Source organism: Curcuma longa, chromosome 12 (assembly GCF_044706935.1).
Source record: "Curcuma longa cultivar G26 ecotype Majalengka, Jawa Barat chromosome 12, ITB_CL_G26_1.1, whole genome shotgun sequence".
NCBI lineage: Eukaryota > Viridiplantae > Streptophyta > Magnoliopsida > Zingiberales > Zingiberaceae > Curcuma > Curcuma longa.
This window is the reverse complement of record NC_133872.1, coordinates 4,605,577-4,632,434: the sequence shown is the minus strand read 5'-3', so window position 1 is coordinate 4,632,434 and position 26,858 is coordinate 4,605,577. Positions and strand designations below refer to the sequence as shown.

At 36.3% G+C, this 26,858-nt stretch overlaps 2 protein-coding genes and 1 pseudogene across 3 annotated transcripts; all 3 read right to left on the bottom strand.

The window, feature by feature from the left end:
- Positions 1 to 1,118: 1,118 nt before the first annotated feature.
- LOC141842766 (benzaldehyde dehydrogenase, mitochondrial-like) lies at positions 1,119 to 5,306 on the bottom strand. Of its 2 annotated transcripts, XM_074730783.1 has the most exons (9): positions 5,171 to 5,306; positions 4,886 to 5,039; positions 4,551 to 4,780; positions 3,659 to 3,748; positions 2,203 to 2,376; positions 1,994 to 2,131; positions 1,765 to 1,902; positions 1,612 to 1,673; positions 1,119 to 1,530 (listed from the first exon to the last, which is right to left on the bottom strand). In XM_074730783.1, exons 2-9 carry the CDS (start codon positions 4,914 to 4,916, stop codon positions 1,257 to 1,259), a joined length of 1,137 nt encoding a protein of 378 aa, XP_074586884.1. In that variant the 5' UTR covers positions 4,917 to 5,039; positions 5,171 to 5,306; the 3' UTR covers positions 1,119 to 1,256. The 2 variants fall into 2 exon arrangements, with proteins under 2 accessions (XP_074586884.1, XP_074586883.1); XM_074730782.1 differs by lacking the exon at positions 5,171 to 5,306 and having other exon boundaries at positions 4,886 to 5,045.
- Positions 5,307 to 20,877: 15,571 nt separating this feature from the next.
- LOC141843205 (glucan endo-1,3-beta-D-glucosidase-like) lies at positions 20,878 to 23,315 on the bottom strand. The gene has a single exon (XM_074731246.1). It carries the CDS (start codon positions 23,313 to 23,315, stop codon positions 21,087 to 21,089), a length of 2,229 nt encoding a protein of 742 aa, XP_074587347.1. The 3' UTR covers positions 20,878 to 21,086.
- Positions 23,316 to 25,001: 1,686 nt separating this feature from the next.
- Positions 25,002 to 26,858, bottom strand: LOC141843505 (protein trichome birefringence-like 19; annotated as a pseudogene).

Below are 26,858 nucleotides of genomic sequence, written 5' to 3'. Positions count from 1 at the left end.
TCAATTATATATACATTATCCTAACTTAGATAAGTTGTCAAATATAAAATGGGAGAGATTACAATCATTGCTCAAATGGTCATATTTGACCAAGTGATTTTATTATATTTAACGAAGGATTTAAGTTAGGTCAATATTTTATTTGATGATGAGTTTTATCAAGTGTGCAACAAATATAAAAAACTTGACACATAGTTGCTTGAGATTAATTGAATATTTAATGGATGAAAAAATTAAAAAATATATATCAAAAAATAAAGTAAATCAAGGTTGATTTAATACTTAATGGATAGATAAGTTCAATAATAATTGATAGATGAGAAGTTAAGATCAATCGAATATTAAAAAAAGAAAAAAATCTAAAGGTGAAACCTCTTGGCAAATAAAAGAAGCCCGGAAGATGAGACTCAGCAAATATAAGAAGACAAAGAAATAAGATCTCTTAACAAATGGAAGAAGTCTTGAAGACTCCTAGTAAATAGAAGTAGGCTAAAAGTAAAATATTTTTGGCAAGTGAAATGTGAAAGATTACGAGAGACTTATAATCTTGCATTTTAGCATAAACTTATTCTTAGACATATACTCAACCAAGATATTATTAATACAATCATGTCTAAGTAGTCGAATTCAACCATATGATTTAATGTTTATGAGAGCTCGCATTGTTGTTACTATGTGAAAAAAGTGTGGATGTAGTTATTTGGCATTGAAATTGTCATTATAATTGATGAAATTCAAGTGGATTGAAGTCGATCAGACATTTAACAAATGAGAAGTCTAGCAAGAGTCAGACAAAAAAAAGGAAGTTTAATAAGTGTTAGTAGATGAAGTCAATTCAAGTAAGTTGATGATCAAATACTTGACAAAGGAGAAACTCAAAAGATGCTAACAGATAAAGAAGTTCAACAGGTGTTGACAGAAGAGAAAGATTCAAAAGCGAAGTCTCTTGATAAATGAGAAATTATAGTAGATTGAGATCAACTAGATACCAACACAATAAAAATTCTAGAGATAACATCTCTTAGCATGTGAATTGTGAGAAAATCTAGATTTAAGCTCTATTTATTAATCTTAATGACTTTGGAGGAGCTTGCTAACTCAAGCATTTAGCATGTAGAAACTGCAAGACAATTGCTATTAAACAGGTACAACTTATTATCAAAGTTACCAATTAGCTTCATCAGAGCTGTCGAAATATGTCTGTCTTCCTCCAAAGTAAACACCAGCAACAACATCTGCTTAAACTAGATTGATGTTCACAACCACGCAGGGTTCTTCAGAGGAGTGACAACTGCCTTGACCTGCAAGTAGTTCTTGAGACTATCGATTCCCTTCTCCCGTCCTTGGCCGCTCATCTTGTAGCCACCGAAGGGAATTGCAGCGTCAAAGACATCGAAGCAGTTGATCCAAATAGATCCAGCTCTCAAGGCGCGTGCCAAGGTGTTTGCGGTATCGAGATTGTTAGTAAACACTCCGGCAGCAAGGCCATAGTGACTATTATTCGCCCTTCGAATCACCTCATCAAGCTCCCTGTTATGAACAAAACAGGCATGAGCATGCAGGTGTTTGTATGAGAAACACATCTCACATCTTTTGCGATAGTGTACTTACTTGAACTTAAGGATCGACTGAACTGGGCCGAAGATCTCTTCTTTTGCTATGGTCATCCCGTCCTAGAAGAGTCGAATATTGCAATGCGATTTGAGATGCATGAATTATGTGATAGCCTTATGGAATTATGTACCAGTAGATAGTAAACAATACCTCTACATTGCTGAAGATAGTTGGCCGAATGTAATAGCCTCTTGTACCTAGACGTTCGCCTCCTGCCTCGAGGGTGGCTCCATCATCAACTCCACATTTTATGTAGTGCAAGATCTTGTTGAATTGATCCTCATCAATCTGAGAAATAGTTATTTGGTAGATTTGTGAAGAAAATGGATTAAGTAAAAGGGAGATTCTTTTGCGAACAATAAAAGAGTTCACAATCTACCTGAGGACCTTGCTCAACACCCTTCTTGAAGGGGTCACCAACAACGCGCTTTAAAGCACGGACTTTAGATTTTTCTACAAACTCATCGTATACACGCTCGTGCACAAATGTACGAGACCCAGCACAGCAGCATTGTCCCTGTTGAAGACGATCTAAGTTAACAGAAAATGTCTCCAAACATTTTGCTACATTCAGTTGATATGAATTACCTGGTTAAAGAATAAAGCAAAGTGTGCAAGCTCCACAGCCTGGTCAATATCGGCATCATCCATTATGATCATAGGAGACTTTCCCCCGAGCTCGAGAGTCACAGGCTTAAGATTGCTCCTCGCAGCCAGTTCGAGTACAATTTTGCCGGTACCGGTAGATCCAGTAAAAGCAAGCTGATCAAATATTAGAGGTGAAGGTCAATCCCAGAAACCTTCAGACAATTATGTTTGTGATGCAACTATTAAAATATAATTTTCTGCTATTTTATTGAACTTTAATCAATTCTTCCCCTCCTTTAGCTTCAAATGCTACCAATTGAAACTCTTAATCCTTGGAGACAAGACAGAAGTTCAACTTAAAGAGCCCCATTAAGCGAAATACACATGTTTAAACTAATCCCTAGCTAATTAACTAGATTCCAATTGAGTGATCTCCTTGAATCAAGTTCCAAATAATCCACACCTTTTTTTGCCACTTAGCAATTACTTCTTAAACCAACATGGTAAAATCTTGTCTTATATTGTGTGTGGACTTTAGGATCAGAAATGCGATCGACGACATCATTTTCAGGAGGATTTAATCACAAGGGTCACTGTGTCAGGAGTTGGACAAGCTCCATCAAGTTGTAAGAGGCAAGAAACATGAAAAAAGAAAGAAGAAGAAGAAGAACAACAACAACAACGAAGCCTTTATCCCCTCATCATAGTGCATGGAGTCTAGGATATGCATATCGGTGGCACTAACACCTTATGATTCACATAATCCATTACCAAAGCAGGTGGGGAAACATATAGAGGTTATGGCCACTTCTGTATCTTCCCAAGTAGCTGTCATGTATCCAATCTAAAGTGTCAATGTGGGGAAATTAGGTGTTATGGCAGTGGATGAAATCTGAGTAACAAGTTGACCAAGCTTACACATAATTTAATCAATCAGAAAATAGTCAAATCTAAAATCAGAATGGAAAATGCAAATGAAATGATGGATTTTATTTAATGGTTTTTTCCACTAACAGAATAAAAATTGGAATGATTTTCAACAATGAAATCAAGTTATATAAGAAATATGATATCATTTAAGGATGTGGATGGATAATTGCGATGCCAAATAACTAAGTCTCCTCGTAAGTATAATGTATCGCCGACTCAGTCTCCTCAAAAGGAGACAGCTGCTGAATTTTGTAACAATATCTATTGTCAATTCTTCAAATAGATGATAAAGAAATGACTAGCAGAAATGCAAGATATGATCCATGGTTAATAAAGACGATTTCTATTAAAAAATGAACAAACAAACAGCAGAATTGGATATGTTAATCTCATGCCAATCTTTCATCAAGATAAAAATTAGCAGTGTCATCAGGGATATTATACAAGTTTGAATACTAGATAGTTTTATCAAATTCCATATACCTATATGTTCAAATTCATAAAATAAGAAATAGAATTTTGCCACCTTGTCAACATCCATGTGACTCGCAAGAGCTGCACCAGCAGTTGGACCAAATCCAGATATCACATTGAGAACACCATCAGGAAGACCAGCCTGATTCATAGAAATTAGACTACCAGATCATTATTTTTGTCAGCTAAGGACCAAGGTTGGTCATCACACTGAACCTTTCAAAGAACAGAAAGCAACACATAATTATTTGAAGACAAAGATCAAAGAAATTTAAATGAAGGTATTATATATATATATATATATATATATATATATATATATATATATCACATCTCAAGTTTTCAATAAGAAGCACGACAGTGCTGGATATGCCTCTAATACACACGTTTAACCCTTATCCAATACACATCTTAACCCTTAACCTTGTCCATATGCTCAGAGCTTTGTTTTCAACAAGTTTACACAGATTAGTAGATTTACCAACTTTCAAACCCCAAAAAGAATGAATAAGCTCATCAGATATGTAATCAAGGTTCAATCTCAAAAGAATATATTCAGAATTACTTTTCACTGATGAGTCTAAACAGGTCCCTAAAGTTTCATGGACGACAATCGTAGATGAAGAGATTAAAGAAGTTTTAGAACAATTAATGTTGAAAATAACAATCCAGAAGCATCATTACTGAAATCAAAAGTGAAATCTTTTGCTTTTTTCAAAACTTGTTGAATTTACTAATCATTGCATGTTATTCACTCCATGGCTATAATGGCATTTGATAAAATTAGATACCTACATTAATTCTTCATTACCTCCTTTACGAAAAATCATATACTGAGTAGAGATGTATTACTAAACTTGATTACCTCTAGGAAAGAAAATCATCAGAATACAAAAAGGAGAATCCCAACTGAAAAAAAAACACAAACCAATTGCCTGACCTACCTCTTGGAATAGTTTTGACACAAAGAGCGCGGATAAAGGAGTTTGCTCTGCAGTCTTCAATACAATAGTATTTCCACAAGCTAAAGCAGGTCCCACCTTCCAAGCATACATAAGAAGTGGAAAGTTCCAGGGAATAATCTGTCCGGCAACACCAATTGGTTCATAGAGAACCTGCACATGGTGTGGACCATCAGCTGGCACAATGAGCCCGTGTATCTTGTCTGCCCACCCTGAAAGGTTAAATAGCAAGAGAAGAGCATATGATAAGAAAAACATTAAAATCAAGGGCAGTTAAATGGGTCTATTACTCCATTGTATCAAGGAAATGTCCTTACCAGCATAATATCTCATCAAACGTGCAAGCATTGGAATTTCAATTTGGGCAGCCTGCTCATAAGGCTTCCCGTTGTCCCAAGTCTCAAGTGCAGCAATCTCATCATTGTGTTTCTCAATCAGATCTGCAAAACGTAAAATTATGCGGGATCGTTCCTGCATCATTGATATTAGGAGAGCATGAGAAAATTAACACAAATATGTAAAGAATAAGAAAAGTATACTAGTAATGAAAGGATGGAAAACATCTCAATCCAACAAGAAAAAGAAAAAGCTAAGAGAACTACATAAGCTGTCAACTTAGGCCAAGGTCCTTCATCAAAAGCCTTGCGAGCAGCAATAACTGCTCTGTTGACATCTTCTAAGTCGCCTTCAGAAACATGAGCAATTACTTCCCCAGTCCTAGGATCCAAGGTCGGGAATGTCTTTCCTGTGAGCAAAGAACTTCCAAAAGCTTAATTTTTATGCAATATGGACGAGCAAAAAACTTGATGAATTAAGAACATCTGATACAATAGACATCAACATCTGTTCTCTATTCAGAAACAGGTGGAAAATGAACCTGAAGCCGAGTCCACAAACTTTCCGTTGATTAGAAGCTGGTTATAGTTTACTTGAACTGGTGGTGCAATCGGTTCTTCAACCGCGGCAGCAGTGCTGAACCTTGGAAGAATTCCAGATGCAGAACCATCAAATCTATCTGAAGAATGTATTTAAGCGATGCAGTCAGGCTTTGGACGTGGACTACAGATCACATCATACCGCATCAACAGGGAATATTGTCAAACAAAATATTTGAAAACCCACGTCGACTCTCAAGTTAAATAGAGATCAGGATCAGATTAAAAAAAACCTCTAGCGAGCTCGTTGATCCGCTCTGTTTTTACGAATGCTCATTAGGATCGTAAGTGTTCATAATTTTTTGTCGTCTTCGCAGATAACATCTGACATTGTAATTACATTCATACAAAATAAAAATAAAAACAAGAGATAAAGCATATGCAAACAAAATTAAATGTGTCAAAACAACACGCAAGTCTAAGATCCTTAGGTCATCCGCACTCATCCTTGAAGATAGCTTCAAAACATTATCTACATCATGAATTAAGTATTTGGGGACTTAAAAAAAACAAGTCTTTACAGAGATAGAAAAATCTATCCACCAAAGAATTCCAGAGAAGGAATTGATCAAGCTACCCGATCATGATTTTGTCTTTAAAAAAAACTCAAACGAGATTCATCGATGTTCCATCCAAAGTAAAAGAGTACTCCAGAGTCGATACATCGAATTTCAAGATCATATTTTTCCGGATAATTTCTCAACGAAATCATCCGATCATCAAAAAGAAGACAAAGTCAAACTCGATCAATCCGGTATCCACATACACACACACAAAATTAACTAGCAGGTGGTACATGCACCGCGCAATGCGCGGTGTGTGCCAAGGATAAGTAGTAGCTTAAATATAAGTATAAATACAAGCATATTCACGTAAAAAGAAAGGCTTGAAGTACTATAAACCTTGAAAGAAGTTCACACATGCCCATCATTATCAGGAGAGGAACACCATTCCGTCCAGCATTTTGTACGAAACACAAAGGGTGAGAGAAGGAAAGAACCGGATTTTTCGCTGAAAAAAATCAAAGATGTGACATTAATAAACATTTTTCAAATCCAAAAATAATAGAAAAATTAGGAGGAAAAGGTAATTTTATGTTTAGGTAGACCATAAAATAGATTACCAGAGCAGCATGCACAGGTGCTCAGATCGATGCCATTAGAGCCCTATGCAATTGAACCAAAATCAGGAAAATCTCACTGCCGGCGCAGAAAGCGGTGCATCAGAAAGAGATTTCAAAGCATCGGACAAGGATGATTTGGGGGAGGGTTTAGCGGACTCGGAGAGAGCGGGCCAAGACGCGGTTCCCCCAATCACGGCGGCGCCCGCCTTCGCCGACACATTGGGCGGTCGCTTCCAAACCTGCTTCTTACATTGGGCGGCGTCCGATGAAGTCCTAGACGCGTCTTTTAATTTTTGTGTTTTTCATTCTTAAAGATTTTGTTATAGTAATTTATTGTTTTTTATAATGGTTAAACATTTTTTCTTTGAAGATCGAACTTTTTAGATGTTATTTATAATAAAAGTATATAATAAAAAGATGACTAACAAAAATGGTAGCTATCTATTTAGTGAGAATTCGCAATTCATTAGCATCATTTCCTTTCTATATGCCACAGTTATAGTGGCCGTCAATCTCCATCGTAAAAGTCAACTTGCTCTCGTAGCTATGGAATTAGATGGCTATAATCACTTGATTAGATATTTGATTTTATCAGTAAAATATTTAAGACCCACCTGTCTCTTTAAGTCTTAATCAATAGTTCATTTAATAAATGCATGATTTGATGATCGAAAAATATAAATCAAAACATATCGTGATTTGGATTGATCGAAATGACAATACGTAACACAATATTTTAAAGATTGGCCCAAAAATAAAAAATGATGAACAGCAAAGATTAAGACAGTAGGTTATTTAATTAAGTAAATTTTAATTAATTTTCGTGTAGCAATGACGACGGGCGAGCAAAATATTAAAAATTTCGATATATATAGTATCTATTGGTTCAATAAATATCGAATGTATCAATATCTTTGATATTTTTGATATATCCTAAAATAATAAAATATCAAAAAATTTAATGAGTCATTGGACAAATATAATTTATTTTATAATTTTAATGCATCAAAAAATTGAAATATCGAATACTTTTGATATAAACGCTATGAAGTTCGAGTCTGGATCTCGAGATCGGAACTTGAGATCAATTATAGTAATTTATTATTATTATTTTTATAATGGTTAAATATCTTTTCTTCAAAGAGGTGAACATTTTAGAGGTGTTCATAATTTTTTTTGATTTTATTTATAATAAAAATATATAATAAAAAGATGGGTAACAAAAATTGTTGCTATGTATTTAGTGAGAATTGACAATTCATTAGCAGGACACATCATTCCCTTTCTATATGTGTCTCACATGTATACTCATAGTCACACTTTGCTCCATTAAATTCTACAAATCCATCTCTACCACAAAATTTTGTAGTTATGTTTTTCCCTTTTTAATAATTTTGTTGTTCATATTTTGTCCAATTAATGTCTTTTTCATGATTTATCCTTCAGCTTGTGTATTTAAAATTTGATTTACAGAATATTTATTTTCATTAAGATTCGAATTCTAATATTATATTTTGTCTGTTTCGTATTCGTGGAGATTGCTCGTTGATTTACAAATTTGTAATTATTTCTCACAAATTTATTTTTTTATAAATAAAATGTAATTTATATTTTGTATTATATTTTTATTCTACTCCATTAGATTTTTAATTTTATAAGTAAAAGATTTGAGCCCACGTGCATATTTAATCCTGTCACTTTTAGTCTTAATCATCAATAAATATTGATTTGACAATTAAAAATATAAATAAATCAAGTAAAAAGAGAAAAGTGTCACGTGAGTGGTCGTCACTCACGTGATCAAAGAAGGCTGTTTTTCTTTAATATCGTGACGACGTTCGGGGAAGGGAGGGAGCTGATGAAGGCGGAGGAGGAGGAGGAGAGGAGGAGGAGAGAGGAGGAGTAGGGTGACTGGATGGGCGGACGTACAGTTTCGCTTGTTCCCGCGGCAGTACTTTGTTCGCGGCGTTCGAGGGCAATGTTTGAGAACAGGGAGGGAAATACGCGCTCCCCGGCGATCGACACCACGCGATCAAAAAATGCTTTTTGTCAGGTCATAAGATTGAATTTGCTTCCCCTAAAAACATGGAAGCCGGATCGCCCTTGACGAACTGTACCTATTTAAAGTGTTAAATATCCAAAAATAAAACCTTTTCTCTGAACACAGCTTCCAAAGTATACAACTCTTATAGGTCAAAATCATTGATCTTCTCATAAACCTCTGATATCTACAAGTTCAATGGGAAACGAAAACCAAGAAGACTAACAGATTGATAACTTAAAGATCCGGAAAAAAATAATGGAAATCGACGCGATTAAGAGAAGTGAGAGGTGGAACTTATCAGAGAGTAGAGTAGAAGAGTGAATAAAAAAATATTTTAGATATAAAACATTCAATGAGATGTTCATTTGAATTTTATGTTTATTTGAAAACGGAGTGTTTTTTTTACTTTTTATTTTTGGTCAATAAAGTTTGATGCAATTGTTTGGAGTCTTACGTCACATTTTGGGTAATGAGATGAGATAATCGATTATAATAGGGAAGAAAAGCAAAGGAGGAGATGCCACGCAAAGGCGTGGCCACGTGAAGGATAACATGAAGCCGTGCAACATGCCTGCACGACATTAACTATGCCGCTCAGCAGGTACAGGTCTGACGAGACCTTTGGCGTGTCTTGTAATATCGGCCATCCACGTGGACTTTGATATGGGAGCGTATCGATGGGCAGATACTTGTCTTGCGTGCGTGGTACTTGGTGCTCATTGATTTCGGCACGTCTGCTGTCAGAAAGAGGAAAGTAGTCCAATTGATGGGCGAGTGGGAATCAGGGTATATTGCGTACTTTATTTTTGAATTTAGCGTAAGAAAAGTACGCCGGTATGGGCACCGAATACAGGGAGAGGGAAGAGGGGGGCCGACGTATCTTGATTAGAAAAAGGGACTGTGAAACAAAGTCTAAAGATCTGATAGGGTCCAGTGCGATGTGACGGCCAAACTGTAACTGCACTGCTTGGAGACAACAGAGCGAGCCGGATGGGAGGGAGAGTTGGAGGGGTAAGCAGTGAGCGATGATTCCAAAGCGATGACAATTAATGGGCACACCGAACGTGAGCTCAACTCCGGCGTGGGTGCGCTGCTTCGGCGATCGACACCACGCGACTTGTCACGTGAGTGGTCGTCCAAATAAGCCCGTTTTAAGTGTAAGTATAGATCACAAGGGTAAATCGGGAAGCGCATACGGCGGCCAATCCAGATGCCCAGTATCTTTTGATTGCGTTCCCCATTTGGAGGAAAATTCTTGCAAATACGCCGTAGCTGGGGATCGAACTGCGGATCCTTGGATCACAACCCAGGATGTCCTACCGTTGCATCATTACCCCGGGGATAAATTTATCTCATCTAAAAAAAATGATAAATCCCAGTCAGTCTCATGGACTCAATCCCTAGGGGTTGTTGGTTCGGTCCCACGGAAGTTTCCCATCGACCACCAGGGTAAATCAGGAAGCGCATACAACGACCAATCCAGATGTCCAGCATCCTTTGATTGCGCTCCTCATTTGGAAGAAAATTTTTACAAATACGCCGTAGTTGGGGATCGAACCACGGGTCCTTGGGTCACAATCCGAATGTCCTACCGTTGCACCATTGTCTCAGGACATCTAAGAATAAATGCAAATGAGACATGCATGACGGAGATGAATTTAATTTATCGCGTCATATATCACTTTCTATATGAGATAGAGATAAAAGAAAAGGTTTGGAATGTATTAGTAAGTTTATTTTAGGTGTAAGATGATAATATTCCATAGAAAGTCAAATTTATGAAATTTTGAGTTGGATATACCTAAAGGTCTAACACAAGTTGGAAGTTTTTGTATTTACCCTTGATCTTTGACTAAATTTTGTAAAGTGTCATCTTAATGTCCAATCACACATTCAACTTATCAAATAAATCTAAGAACCTAGATGACTCCAACATTATTAGTATGCATATATGAGTTTTAAACTAAATAAGGAGATATATAATGCAAATAAAGGAAAAAAATATTAAAAAACATAAAATTAAAGATAAATTTTAAATTAATTCTTTCAAGAGAAAGAAATTGATTAGAGATCTATAATAAAAATATATTTGAAATTGGTATATTTTAATAAATTAGAGATTTAATTACTATTAATTATAATCAATATTTTTTTATTATAGTAATAGATAGAGAATTATTATAATCTTTCTTAAGATTATTATTTTTTATTTAGAATATTTTTATCTTTGCTATTAAGTTAAGTTTATAAAAAAAAGTATAAAATCCTATAATCTAATTATGTTTGAATTAATATAATATAATTTTTAATTTTATTTTTCCTCTTCGCGTGAAAGTTTTTTCTTAAATGAGATTTCCTTTTTTGGATGGTTCGATACTTTAAATTTGATGTTGCACCAAATAATACAAGAGGTATCTTCGTTATTGATTATCATCCTCTTCTGTAAAAAGTAGAATTCGCTATCCAACAATTTCACACAGTCGTCCTTACGACCATTTATGATGAGATAAATTGAGAAATTACAGTTGACTACGACGGAGGAGGATATTGCTTGACTCGACAATTAGGTATTGTACGAGACCTAGACCCAGTAAATGTTGGATAATTTATGTGGACTAGCATAATTAATAGGATGTTATTGGGCTTAGCCATAATGGGTAGGCTTGGTCCATTATTTCCTCTATATGTAGAGACCCCTACTCCTAACCCTAACGTATGTGGATTGTCGCCCCATTGAGACATTCACGAAATTTTTGTTTACGGCGGGTGATAGGAGCAGTTTCTTCTCTACTTTTTCTCTCTATTATTTAGGTTTCTTTCTCAGAAACAAAGATGAACTCATCGGCATCTTCTGCTCCAGGTATTTTTCTAATGTCTAATTTCGCATATCATGTTTTTCTCATTTGTCATATTATGAATTAGATTCTGTAGTCTTTCAAATGGTATCAGAGCCAAGTTTTATTAATTCTAATATGACAATGAGTTTTTCTTCTTCAATCAATCTCTTTTCCTAAATTTATTTTATGATTTGGAGAAAACCGTCGTGTTGCGATTTGATGCATGATGAATGATCATGTTGAGACGAGAAATCGTCAGAAATTGCTGTCGAAAATTATCATGGTTGGAAACTGTCTTCTTAAGACGGTGTGATGTTGGCGGTGGTTCGGAAAGAACGATGACAACAATAATTTATTGTTTTATTATTATTAATTTTAAAATTTTGGACGGTTGCGTCAGTTTTTGAAAATGAACAACGTGGTTAATTGCGTCCAAATTTGAGAACGACGTGGTTTCAAATTTTTTTTTACAATTTTAATTATTAAAAAAAAAAAATCCAAATTTTCTTCTTAACAGAACAATGCTTTTCTATAGACTCATATACATCAATCTATTCCATACTGCATGAAATTGGTCTAGATTCTGCTGATGATTAAATGTTCCTAGTTTTGTAATTGTTGTCCATGTGCGTTCACCAACTCAGATCACAAGTTGGCATCATGCTTATTATTATTTTGTTTGTTTGTGAGGCAAGTTTGAGATTTGTTTTACCGTTCAATTTCTGCAAAACTAGCTTCTTGGATATAATCATTTTTTTAATCTTTATATTTTAATTCAGTGTGACTTCCTATCGTGCAAGCAACCAACAAGACATTCTTTCTCACAGATTACAAGTCTGTTTATGACTTTTTCATAGTGAAATTGGGTAACCTCATGAACTAAATTGCCTCTACATGACTGTCCTTAATCTTCTGTCATTATGTGTTCCATTATGTGGGGTGTATCATGTGGACTTGTCGGGATTGTATAAGAACTTAAGTATATCTTCAATTGGGGTTGAGCCCATTCCATCCCAAATGACTGACTAGTCATTTGAGAGGGGATATCCTTTTAGTAGATATACATAATGGACCATTGTACATGTCCGTGTGGGACAAATGAAAATGTGATATTTTTGCTTAACACGCCCCTTCATGCCTATCTTAATTCAATGATATCAATGTTGGTCTGATACCGTGTTGAATTATAATTAAACCTCATTCCATCTTAAAATGATTAGTCACGGGGATACCCTGTTAATATATTAAACATTATAGACTATCGCGCCGAATGAGAGAGAGAGGACGTTTGGGGTGGGTGGGTCACAACTAGCTGCCCCATCCCTGTGTGGTTCTTTTTGCTTGCTTAATTAAGGCAATGACTTTGTTCTTCTCTATTAACCAAATTGCCTACGACATTTGTTATTTTAAATTATCTTAAATTTAAAAGAGGTATTTTAAATTTAAGACCATTTTGTATTGTTGTTAATATTTTTTCATAGTTGTGAGCTCGCCTTCGCGAGACGGATTATGATAAAATATTATTGTTGAAAAATTATTATTAATGTGGCATTAGGAATTATTTTAATAATGCACTTACCCTATCGGTTTGTCTTTATTGATATAGTTCTAATGATTGGTAATTATATTTTAAAGTTTTCAGTATCCTTTCGATATTAGCTTTAAAAATATAATTATTTTATGTGATGTGAGAATTAATTTATGCATTGTAATTCGGGACCCTTCGGCGGAATTGCATTTGCATGAGATAAATTTATTGTGGTCATAAGCTCTATTTCTTTTGTTGGATATGCTCGACAATAATCTCCCATTAATATTTAAATTCCAGCTTTGCCTATGAGTATGAACTCTTTACCAAAGCTGAATGGAACCAATTATGAGGACTGGGTTGACTCTGTTAAGTTATTCCTTGCCATTTTAATGTTGATGCTGCCCTTACTGAGAATGAGTCTAATGTTCCCACAACTGAATCTTCCGCTGCTGTTATAACAAAACATGAAAAATGGGCTCATTCTAATAAAGTCTGTTGGCAGCCTTATGTATGCTCAAGTTTGTACACATCTTGATATTGCTTTTGTTGTGGGTGTACTTGGGAGATACTTGAGTAAACCTGGTGTGGCACATTGGCAGGCTGTAAAATGTGTTTTGAGGTATCTGAAAGGTACCAAAATTATATGATCACATATAGGAGATCAAATCATCTTGAGGTAACAGGTTATTCTGATTCTGATTATGGAGGTTGCCCAGATGATCATAAGTCCACATCAGGATATATATTCATGTTAGCTGGGGGAGTTATCTCTTGGAAAAGTGTCAAACAAACTCTTACAGCTACATCAACCATGGAAGCAGAGTACATAGCTTGTTATGAGGCCACATGTCAAGCGATATGGTTGAAAAACTTTATTGCTGAATTTGATTTTGTGGAGAGTATCTCTAGGCCTCTCACTATATATTGTGATAACTCTGCCGTGGTGAGTTTTTCTCTCAATAATAAAAGCTCAAAGCGCACCAAACACTTTGAGACAAAATTCATGTTTGTGAGAGAGAAGGTTCAAGAGTTTAAAACTCGTGTCGAGCATATCCCTACAGAGCTTAATATTGCTGATCCCCTAACCAAAGGCATAACTGTTAAAGCTTTTGTTGACCATGTAACCCGTATGGGTGTGGTAAAGCCTTTTGATATTTTGGGTTAGTGGGAGTTTATGCTTATGTTTTTGTTATGACATCACATTTATAATATTTGAGACATTGAACAATATTGAGATATTGCTCAAATAATAACTACTGTTGATATTGCTCAAATAATAACTACTGTTGTATATATATTGTGATGGGCATATTGTATATTGTGGAGACATTTCGGACCCAGTCTCAATTTTGTTGTTATTATATGGGCACATTCTTAGGGCAATTTTGTTGGGTTCTTCCCATTGTATATTGTTGGTGATGACATTTCGGACCCAGTCTCAATTTTGTTGTTATTATATGACATCTTGGGCAGATGTTTGGGTCATTCTACTGGGAAATAACACTTTGTTCAAATTTTGGCATGTCATTTTGTTGGGTTTTCCCATTTATCCATATTCCATTTTGTTGTTGGGTCACAGGATATAAGTATCTTACAATGCATGATATCATTATTCCTTCGAATGTGATTTTCTGTATTATTAAGATGCTTATAGTTCCATTTTGGACCTTTTCGTGTTATGTGTTGACTTATTTTGACATCTTATTATGGTCACATATTGTTGATTAATCTGATGTATTAATTATGCTGTCCAAGTGGGAGAATGTTGGATAATTTATGTGGACTAGCATAATTAATAGGATGCTATTGGGCTTAGCCATAATGGGTAGGCTTGGTCCATTATTTCCTCTATATGTAGAGACCCCTACTCCTAACCCTAACGTATGTGGATTGTCGCCCCATTGAGACATACACGAAATTTTTGTCTACGGCGGGTGATAGGAGCAGTTTCTTCTCTACTTTTTCTCTCTATTGTTTAGGTTTCTTTCTCAGAAACAAAGATGAACTCATCGGCATCTTCTGCTCCAGGTATTTTTCTAATGTCTAATTTCGTATATCGTGTTTTTCTCATTTGTCATATTATGAATTAGATTCTGTAGTCTTTTACTTAGTCGATCTTATTCATTTTTTAAATTTTATTATCGAATAAATCATGAATAGATTTGGATTTGATCATTTTTTAAATTTTATTACCGAATAAATCATGAATAGATTTGGATTTGACAAAATGAATCTATTTGGTAAAGTATTAAAAATTTCATCGACAGTAACTTGCCAAACAAAAGCCAATCAGATATCTAATTTTTTTAATATATTTTTTATATTTTATTATGATTTTATTTTCTCTTTATCATCACACACATTTTATTCCATCGTTATCTACTTGTCTATTTCCATCCAATATTAAGTTATAATGAGACTCCTATTTTCTAGCTATATTATCAAATGTATCATTGTCAATTTCATCATCCAAAAAAAAAGAAAATTCTTATTATATTGTAATAATGGTAACAACCAAAAAAATCAAGCATAAGAAGAAAAAGACAATTGGAAGAATTGAAGAAAAAAAAAGAAAAAGAGTGGAGAAAAAAAGTTAAGGAAAAAGAGAGAGAGAAAAAGGGAAATTCTGAGAGAAAAGGAGAAAAAAATGTTGCTATAAATGGAGAAAAAAAATTTAAAAAGAGAGAGAATTTCAGAAAAAAAAAATCTCTCTCAAACGCATCCGCTAGCAATTATGTCACTAGTAAAATTAAGAACCAACAAAATTTTTAAAATAGATCTAATTGTATTTTTGTTATACTAGATGAATGGTACTTTGATTTGATTGTTGATTGATGAATCAGTATTTTTCTTTTCCTATAAATAGGAGTGTTTAGCATAACATGTTATCAACACGAGCGTTCTTTAAAATAATTCATTTTCTTCTGCGAATTATTTATATGGATGCTCTCGAAAAAGTATAATATTTAAATTTAATATTGATTCTCTCGTAATAATAGAAATTTTAAATTTATATTTATACCTTTAGTTTTATATTAATGCTTTTGAAGTAGCTAGTATAATATTTAGATTTAATATTTATACTTTCGAAGTAGCACAAATTCTAAATTTACATTGATGCTCATGAAGAAACACAATTTTTAATTTTATGTTGATGCTCATACTTGTTTAGTATTTATTTCCTTTTAATTTTTATTGCTATAATATTTTTGTGTGAACATAAATGATTGATTGTTTTATAACTATTACATCATAACACATTTTGATCATATTATAGTATATTTGTTTACTTTTAACTTTTATGGCTGTAATATTTTGTATGGAGACAAATATTTAATTATTTCAAATAGCAATATATTTTTACTCTATAAATGATATTGTTGTAATTATTTTCTTAATTTTCTTTTATATAATAATTGTTATGACAATTATCATAAAGCTTGAATTTGAAGCACTTGATCTAACTGAAAAAAAATATTTATAGTGGATTTTGGATGTCTAGATCTACCTTATCTCTAAGAGTTTAGGAGATACAATAAAAGAAAGAAAGACTGAATACATGTAGGATTGTGCAAAAACACTTATTTTTCTTGATCGTCATCTTGATGATGGATTAAAAATTAAGTATCTCACTATAAAAGAACCACAAGAACTTTGAAAAATTTTGAAAGAAAGCTTTGGCCATAAGCGAATTATAGTTCTTCCAAGAGCCTGTTATGAATAGATGCATCTTCGTCTGCATGATTTTAAATTTGTAATCGATTATAACTCGACACTATTCAAAATTAGTTCCAGACTCACACTTTTGCGGACAGAAAATTACTAATCAAGATTTATTAGAAAAAAATTTCTCCACTTTTCATGCATCGAATACGCTCCTATAATAATAATATCATGAGCGTGGATTTAAAAAAAATATTATGAGCTTATCTCATGCCTACTAGTTGTTGAACAAATAATGAGCTCCTCATAAAAAATCATCAATTATGCCAAACTAGATCTACATCATCAAATGGAACATTGACGTGAATGTTAACTCATCTCAAAATCATCAAATTGGCATAAGTCATAGGTGTGACCATGGACGTGGCCAAAGAAAAAATTATCAACAATAAAATGGTAAAATACTTAAAACAAGCAACCAATAGATAAAAAAATAATTATGTACACCCCCTTCTAAGATGTATTATACAATGATAAAATCAATTGAGACAAACATAGTAACAAACTAGAAGTTTGTTGCAAGCATAGTTTCATATTATAGCACGACTGACTTGGTCATTCTAGGGCAATAATAATGTGAAGAATAATAAATAATTCATGTGGGCATTTTTAAAGAACTATAAGATTCTTTTACATGATAATTTTTCATGTGTAAATTATTCACAAGGCAAATTAATTATATGACCTTCCCCCATAAAGGTTGATGTTGAAACTCCAACCTTTTTGGAGAGGATTTATGGGGATATTTATAGACACCCACCATGTGAACCATTTTGATATTTCATGGTATTGGTTAATGTTTCAACTAGATGGTCATATGTTAGTTTGTTTTCATCTTGAAATATAGCCTTCGCTAAACTACTTGGGCAAATTATTAAATTATAAACTCAATTGTACCTAATTATTCAATCAAGGTTATTCACCTTGATAATGTTATTGAATTTAAGCATTGGATGACTATTGCCCATGTTCATTTCAATTGATGAATTTTAAGTCGACGTCCCTAATTATTCAAAATTTCAATTGAGCATTCAATTGCCCATGTTCATACACAAAATAACCTAGCAGAATTATTTAATAAACGGTTGTAATTAATTCTTAGACCACTATTCATGAAAATAATACTTCCGTGTCTTTTGCTTGAGGTTATGTCATAATACACGCTGCATTATTGATTTGTGCAATACCAACTAATTATCACTAATATTCATCATTACAACTTGTCTATGGTCAAGAACATGATGTTTCTCATATTCGAGTATTTGGTTGTGCAGTATAAGTCCGTATCCCACCTACACAATGAACCAAAATGGGTCCACAATATAGATTTGGGATTTACGTGGGATATGTTTCACCATCCATTATTATATATTTGGTGTCTTTAATAGATGACTTGTTTACTGCAAGATTTGTAGATTGCCACTTTAATGAAATAAATTTTCCAATGTTGAGAGGAGTAAAGTTATATCCAACAAAAAAAAATTATTGAAATGAAAAAATATTATCTCATTTTGATCCTCGCAACAATCAATGTGAGCAAAAAGTAGAAAGAATCATTCACTTGCAAAGAATTGCAAACCAATTGTCTAATGCTTTAATTTGTTAATACAAAATATGATAAAGTAGTACATACAAGTAGAGAATACTCCAGTAAAAATCGATGTCCTTGAAGGATCATCTAGTACTCTAATTGCAAATGTACTTAGAATATGCTAGAAGTGTAGTTGACCAATTGGCTCGAAAGACATTGTACCTAGAAAAAGAAAGATACAAGAAAAAGAAGAATCAAAAGCTTTAGAAGAAGCAATTCCAAATGATACATTAAGAGAACTCAATGAATTAAATATGAAAAATATTATTCCTGAAGAATCACAGTTACATGAAAATAATGAGATTCTAATAAATTATTTGATATCTCATAAAATATGTGATCAAAATAATACAATCATGGATGATGTTTTTGCTTTCACGTAGTGAAAGGAGATGAAGATCCCGAACCACGATCTATTAAAGATTGTAAAGAAAGAAATGACTCAACAAAATGGAAGGTGGCTATACAGACTGAATTAGAATTTTTAGAGAAATGTAAAGTCTTTGAGTTTTTGTAGTTTGAACACCTAAAAATGTAATCTCAATAGGATATAAATGAGTGTTTATACGAAGAAAATGAAAATGATGAAATTGTGAGATATAAAGTCAGACTTGTAGCCCAAGATTTCTCACAAAGACTTAGAATCGATTATAAGCAAATATAATCAACTATGATAGATGCCATTACTTTCTAATTTTTTATTAGTTTGACTGTATAAAAAAAATTAGACGTGCGACTTAGGGATGTGGTCATTGCATAATGATATATATGTATGAAAATCTCAAAAGGATTCAAACCACCAGAAGCAAATGATGTAACCTCAATACCATGTTTTTAATAAAGTTACAAAAATCATTATATGGATTAAAGAAATCAGGGCGCATGTGGTACAATCGTCTAAGTGAATAGTTATTATAAGAATGCTATACAAATAATACTATGTGTCTATGCATTTTTACAAAAAAGACAGAAGAAGATTTTACAATCATGACAATATATGTCGATGATCTAAATCTTATAGGGACTCCCGAAAAGCTCAACAAAACTGCTAATTATTTAAAAAGTGAATTGGAAATGAAAGACTTAGGAAAGATAAAATTTTGTCTTGGATTGTAAATTAAATATTTATCCAAAGGAATATTTGTTCATCAGTCCTCGTATACAAAAAAAGATATTAAAATATTATTACATAAGATAAAGCACATCCATTGTCTTCACCAATGGTTGTTCAATCACTTGACATTAAGAAAGATCTTTTTCATCCACTCAAAGATGGAGAAAATATTATTGGTTCAAAAATACTATATCTTAGTGCAATTGGTGTATTATCGAATCTCGATAATTGCACTCACCCAGATATTACATTTTCTATTAATCTTATGCAAGATATAATCTTTTCCAATCCGAAGGCATTGGAATGGTATAAAACACATATTTCGTTACCTTTGTGGTATAATAGATATGAGATTATTTTATTCGATAAGATCAAATTTATTACCTTTCAGATCTATATAAAGTTAGATCCCAAACATATTATATGTTGATCAAAAATTTTTAATTATTCAAATTTAATTAATTTTTCTCTTAAATTCATACATATAGTACCATACATCATTCATAAAAAATCCTTTTTAATTTAACCATCATCTATAAAAAAAATCCTGTTTAATTTAATCATCACCGATTAAAAAAATATATTTTCTATTTAATTTAATCATTATCCATCAAATAAAATATTTTCTATATAATGTAATCATCATCCATCACAAATCATATCATTAGTTTAATTATTATCCTTGTTAATTTAAAGCATTCTTTTAAATTCCACTATAAAAAGAAAGAAATTAATTAAAAATCTTCATGAATAAAAAATATTCAATGCATTTACAATAAAAGAAAATATATTCACAATTAGTACATCTATAATAAATCAGAAATAAATAATCAACAAATAAATAGAGAATTATTATAATCCTATTTTTATATTTAATTTATATTTTGATAATAAATAGGAAACTACTATATAATCCATATTGAGATTAGCATTTTTTATTTAGATTATTAATTTCTATATTTGCCATTGAACTAATTCTAAAAAATAAATTCATCTTTGCATTAATATAATTTTTAAATTTATAAGATTTTCTTCTTTATTTTATCAATTTCATTTTTAATTTCATCAACTTTGAGCTCCCATACCAATTAACACAACAATAATTGAACAGTCGAACCATCTAAGAAATTAGAACAAATTTAATAAAACAAAAAAGATAATAATTTCATATAAAAAAAATTATCTCATAAAAAAGTTAACATTAAAAAATATATAAATTATAAAAATTTAATTATTCCATTATAACTAACAAATGACAAAAAAAAAAGATAATAACTTTCTCTGCTGCTCCAATGTTAAATAAACCTCAAATTCTTTTCTTTTATTGCAATTGCTCTAATAATATGAAAAAAAATATTTTCTTTCAAATTTATTTGCAAGAAGAACAAGGAGCAGCTGAATCATGGCTCAAACTTTACAATGCTGAATTATAAGGCGAATAATGCTTCTGTAGATTATAACAATCAATCATATCACCACACCTAAAAGAAAGAAATAAAATGCTGCAGAGCTGCTGATGTTCATGTTCTTATCGATTCTAGATCGATCCCATCGAAGAATCAAACGAAAAGAAAGCATGCAGGAAGAAGCATTTAACATCTTACCAGACTGCAACTGTCATCAATGGCAGTAATGGCCGAACCAACCGTCTCTGACCCATCCGGAGCTGCTTTGCTCAGGGGCACTGGCATCCCTACTGTAAAGCCACCAGAGCAAATTAGAAAGGGAGTTGCCATCGTCGTGCCCAGTTAGCATTCTCGTCTTCTCCAACGCCGTCTCTCTATCGTACATGCCTTCCAGCGCATAGACAAACCCTTTCCAACCTTGGCCGACTCCTTCCCTTGCCAAAGCAGGGACAGTCCAGTTGACTAGTTCCTTTACGAATCTAACGTCGCGGAACAGGGCCTCGGTTATGGGCAGCAGCGGCAAGACCTGAATCCCCAGCCGGCATTCTCTCCATTCAGCAGGAGCGAACCACAGGCCACTGTCCCTCTTGTTGTTCCACAGCACTCCGACCACTCTGTTCTGGCTGCTGAAGTCGTCGTCATAGATGCCTTCCCCCTCCCTCACATGCCACCACATCTTCGCGGCTTGAATCTCAAAGGCGGTGAGCGTCGAGCCGATGGACACGAGGTGGGTGTCCCCGTAGCTCAGTCCCAGGAGAACTGCTGAATAGTACGCGTTCACGGCCTCGCTGGTGCTCTCTTGATTACGGCCATCTGCGAATTCGGTAAGCCCTCCTGCCCAGGAATGCAGCTTCCAGGGATCGAAGCACCGGAGACGGGTGTAGTTGGCATGTTGCTTCCTGGACAGGGTCATGAAATCAGCCATCATGGAGTAGGCTTGAGGCCTGTATTTGCTGCCCCATGCTGGGTCAAGCTTGGCGAGGACGGCAATCGCATAGAGGAAGTAGCCCAGATGGTAATGGTGATCATTAAAGATTCCGAAACCGAAATCAGCACCGGAGTCGGTGGATCCCTGCCTGGTGACAATTCCTCCCCATTTTGTATCATACAGGAATCCGTTGCCGTTGAAGCTGCCGTCCAGCCATGGAGTGATGGTTTGCTTCAAGAACTGTCGCACGAAGGGAATGACGTCTGGGAAACCAACTTCCTCTGCGATCAAGGCGAAACGAGCGGCCCGGGCGATCGCCTTGCCGTAGAAGTAGGAGGAGGTGGTGGTGATGGGAGCAGAAGACAGACCGTCGACATCCTTGGAGAGGGCGGAGATGATCTCGGTATAGCCTTCCTCACTCAGGCCTCTTGTCGAATGCCAGTCGAGCGAGATGGCGTCGGTCTTGAGCGCCCACGAATCGCCGACCACCCCAACGAGGTCGCCGTCGATGCTGTTGTACTTGAAGTCGTCGAGCACGGTGACGCGGCAGTCGTGGGAGGAGAGGAGGCGGAGGTGGAGGGGATGGGCGAGGAGAAGCAGGTCGCCCCATCCCTTTTTCTCCCAACTGTACTCCACATAGAAGGGCCGGGCGAAGGAGGCTTCGCCGGAGATCGGATAGCAGGCGCTGAACCGATCGAGGACTGGCTCGTAGGCGGGATCAGGGAGAGCTGCGAGGCGCACGACGCCGGCGAAGCCCGGGACGAAGACGAAGAGCAGCGAGTTGCCCTGCTGCGCGAGGCGCATCGGCGCGGAGGAGTAGCAGAGGAAGGTCTGGCCGCTGTTGAGGCGGAGAGTGTGTTTGGTGAAGGAGGCGTTGGCGGAGACGTCGATGAAGGCGTTGACGGAGGAGATGGAGATCGCGGTGGCGGCGGTAGTGGTAGAGCAGGTGACGAAGGGGCTTCCGCGGACGAGAAAGAAGCGAAGCGAAGGGGGGAAATCGAGGGTGACGCTGAGGTCGTCGAAGGCGGAGACGACGTGGCGGCCGCCGCCATCTGCGGCGCCGATGGTGAGATCGGGGGTGAAGGACTGGTAGACGTAGGCAGGGATGTGGAAGCGGGAAGGATAGCAAAAGGTGAGGGAGGAGGAGGAGGAGGAGGAGGGTTTGATGAGGTAGGGGTGGATGTATTCCGCCTGATCGCCATTGTTGAGGACGAAGTTCTGGAAGAAGGAGTTGGTGGGGAGAGGGGAGGAGAGGAGGGAGGTGGAGAAGAAGGCGGATGGATCAGGGAGGACGGTGGAGTTGGCTCTCGGGAAGAGGAAGGGGGCGGTGGAAGGAGGGTGGCGGTGGTGGAATGGCATGGTGGTGGCAGTCGGTGGTGGTGGCGGTGGAGATGGTGAGGATGGTTTCTTCTTCTTCTTTTTCTTCTTGTCGCTGTTGTTATAAAGACTGGTGGGGCATTTAGAGAGTATGACGGACGAGACTCTGCTAATTCTCCTTTGCAATTTCTTCATCATCTGCGCTGCGCTATTTATCGTGAATTTTCTAAATGGAGGGTTGGGATTAGGGTTATATTTTTGGGGTGGGTTATGTTTTTGGGGTTTTGTTTAGGGTTGACTGGCTGTAGGAACGCGAGCTGTTTGAGTTTAGGGTTTGAATTCGGCGTGGATGAGGCAGAGGAAGAGGAAGAGGAAGAGGAAGAAGAGGAAGAGGAAGGGGAATTAGGTTCTTTCTTGGTTTGCAAGGGAAACATTGTCACGTTTTCTTGGCTTGTAATTAGGATCCCCAAGACAAGAACCGATGGACCTTCTCTTCCATTGCAAGGGAAACATTGCAATGCATCGTTCGATTTTAAAGTGCCACAGTAAAACATTTAGATCGTCATTTAGACATTCGCGGTTCGATCTTCAATTATGACGTATTTATAAGAATTTTCCTTTAAATGAGAAGCATAATCAAAGGATGCTGAATGTTTGAGTTGTCACCTTTATGATAAAGGAATTACATGGCTTCGCTGGATGTTCTCTTCTAAGAGTGTTAATTTAAAAAATTTTAATTAGAATTCAATTCTAAATTCTAAATTCAAATCCGATCAATTCAAAAAATATAAAAATTCTTAAAAAAATTATTTTGATAATTTTTTATTTTTATCTTAAGTTTTATAATAAAATTTGATTTAATTTTTTTAAATCTCTTAAATTCTAAATTTAGATCACTCAGGTCAATCCGAATCTGATCTGAATATAATCAAATCTAAAATCCTTAATTCGAATTCGATCCAAATCTGAAAATTTTTTAATCCTAATTTGATTTTTTTTTTTCAGATTAGAACGATTGGGAAGTTAGTAAATAGTAATTTTCTTTTCAAAACACCTCTTCGCTGATTAGATCAGATAAGATAATGTCAAAAACTTGTTAACTAATTTACTTACTTATTATTATTGACTATTTATTAAATGAGAAAAATGCTTCTGATTTAAGACATGCCAACAACTACGCGCTTGTAATCCGCGTATAATAATGCTACGAGATGCCGACTTTCTTTTTTCTGATATAGGCTAACAATTTTAACATATTTAAAAATAAAAATAAGCCGTTTGAATTAATCAAGCCGTTCTCTAGAGCAGTTTGGGATTTAAGTTTGATTTGAAAGAAAATTCTTACAAATACATTCATTCCTTGGATCACAACTTGGATGTCCTATTTGATTAAAATTTGATTATATTTTTAAATTTTTATATTAAATTTATTTAATTGATTATTAAATATATAAAGAAATTTTTAAATATATAGATTTCTTTCTTAAATTCTAAAATAAGCTCACGGATTGAAGTCCGGTAGACTAATTGAGTAGGACCCACAACTCCTGGGGAATAACTAAGTTGGTTACGATTAAGTAGACTTATAAAAGAGGATAAAGATTAAAATTTTGATGAAGCTAAGTAATACCCTCTTTCGTCCTGATCAACTATAATTTCTCAATTTAATTATTTACATATGATTGTGGAAGATTCCAGATATAACGCATCTAACTGTTACACACTTGATCATTTAGATCCAAAAACAAATATTTAAGAATATTCATTGTGCTCGTATTTCATTCCTTTCTCTCCCATGAACAATTGATAAAAAAAAAATTGATCGAATTTAAAATGAAAATGAAAAAAAAATCAAAGCAGCGAACAATGAAGGTCGACTCTGTACTACACTCCTGTCTTCTCCAGCCGCCTCTGCCTCTGGCTCAGCATATAAAGCCAGAGCTCGTTCCAGATGTCCACCGGTCCCGGCAAGCACCAGTGCACGCAGTCATGCTTCATCTCCACGCGCTTCTCCGGCGGGTGCCCGTGCACGTCCGGGTGCCCGTCCGGCCGCATCACCATCGCGCTCGTCACGTCCAGCACCCATATCTCCCTCCTCTCCCCCTTCGCCTTCCGGAACTCCTCCACCTGCGTCCCGTACAGCTCCAGCTCCATCCCCTCCAGACGCCACCCCGCCTCCGGCTGCCTCCGATCGCAGTGCCCGCCCGCGTTCCACTGCCCGCCCTCGAAGTGCGACGGCGAGAACGTGCGCAGGAACACCGCGCCCTTGTACCACCGCAGCGCGTCCAGCGCCGCCCGGAACGCCGCCCCGTTGGCCTCGTAGAGTCCGATGCGGGTCAGGTTGGCGGCGGCGGGAGGCCGGCAGTAGTTGCAGGCGAAGGGCTCGCGGTTCTTGAAGTAGATGCAGGGGCGGGTCCACCAGGTGCCGGAGGAGAGGATGAGGTAGTCGAAGGCGGCCAGGTGACGGCCGGCCCACTCGTCGACCTCATCCAGGAAAACGTGCGTGTATCCGCCGCCCGCGTCGTAGCTCTTCACCAGAAACGGCGTCCAGAGGATGGCGACGGTGAAGTTGTAGTCGCCGTAGAAGAGGCGCCGGTCCTGTGTGTCGTTCGAGCTCGAGATGTCCTCCGGATGAGCCACCTGTCAGTCAACACAAAACTCAGAGGGAATCAATCACGGAGACGATCAGGGAATCACGGGGTCAACGCATTGACTTTCTCGTTGGAAATATGCCAAGTTCTTACTCAATCTTCTACATCATTACCACTTAATCCTTTCATTTGTTGAACTGCCAAACAGTGAACAATTAGCAACGCCTGAAAGCGCCACACTCCAACTGCTCTGAAGGCGACGACATCGTAAACTTCATGACGATTGTTTCTATTTGATTGATTTTCTTCAGATTCTTTGGTTCGATCACCAAACGTGGCTTTAATTGGTTGTGGAGCAAGTATGGTTGACTGTTGCTTCGCACGTTACGTGAACAAGTTTGCAATCTCAACGTTTTATTTCACAGATTCTTAGAATTTAAGTTTTTAGGAAGAAATTTTTGATCTCTGGTTCTTGTTGGAACTCTAAAATTTGCAGGAAAATGCGGAAAACAAATTTCTGGCCCTTTTTAAGAATAAAAAATTAAGCACGAGGGTGGGTGTGTTTGATGGAACGCTCACCGTCGACAAGAGGCAGAGCAGCGATTGCATTTGGTTCCTGGCCAGGGAATCGCCGACGAATGCCACCGACGTGCCCCTGACGAGCTCGAGGAACCACCGCGGGTCAAAGCGGGGAAGCTCGCAGTCGTCCGGCCGCCACCGCCACCGGAGGAAGTCCACGTCCGGCCGCCCGTGCTTCATGCAATTCTGGTGATCTTGGATCATGCGGCAACTGGTGTTGGTGTAGTAGTAATCTTCTGCCGCCGAATCGAGCACCCATTCGCCCTTAAATATATCACAATCCTCCTCCGCTCTGTAGTTCGCACCGATACTGCTGACGCTGACGGTGACGGCGGAGGAAGGAGATGAAGAATCTAGAAGTCAAAACGGAGGAGGGAGAGGGAAAAGGAGACAGAGATTGGGGAGAAGGAGAGAGGGAGGAATAGAAGTTGAATTGGAAGGGCAAGTGGCGATAAGAGTAGCGGAGGAGGGCGAGGAGGGAGAGAAGGAAGGCGAAGAGGGAGAGGAGGTTGGGGAAGTGCTTGAGGTAACTTCTCCAAGGGCGAAGCTGCACCGTAGCATGCGGCTTCAT

Coding starts and splice junctions, on each gene's coding strand:
- LOC141842766 (XM_074730782.1), bottom strand. CDS start 5,045: ATGCAGGAACGATCCCGCATAATTTTACGTTTTGCAGATCTGATTGAG. Junction 4,781..4,885: donor TTTGATGAGATATTATGCTG/GTAAGGACATTT, acceptor TTAACCTTTCAG/GGTGGGCAGACAAGATACAC. Junction 1,531..1,611: donor CAGTCGATCCTTAAGTTCAA/GTAAGTACACTA, acceptor TGTTCATAACAG/GGAGCTTGATGAGGTGATTC.
- LOC141843205 (XM_074731246.1), bottom strand. CDS start 23,315: ATGATGAAGAAATTGCAAAGGAGAATTAGCAGAGTCTCGTCCGTCATA.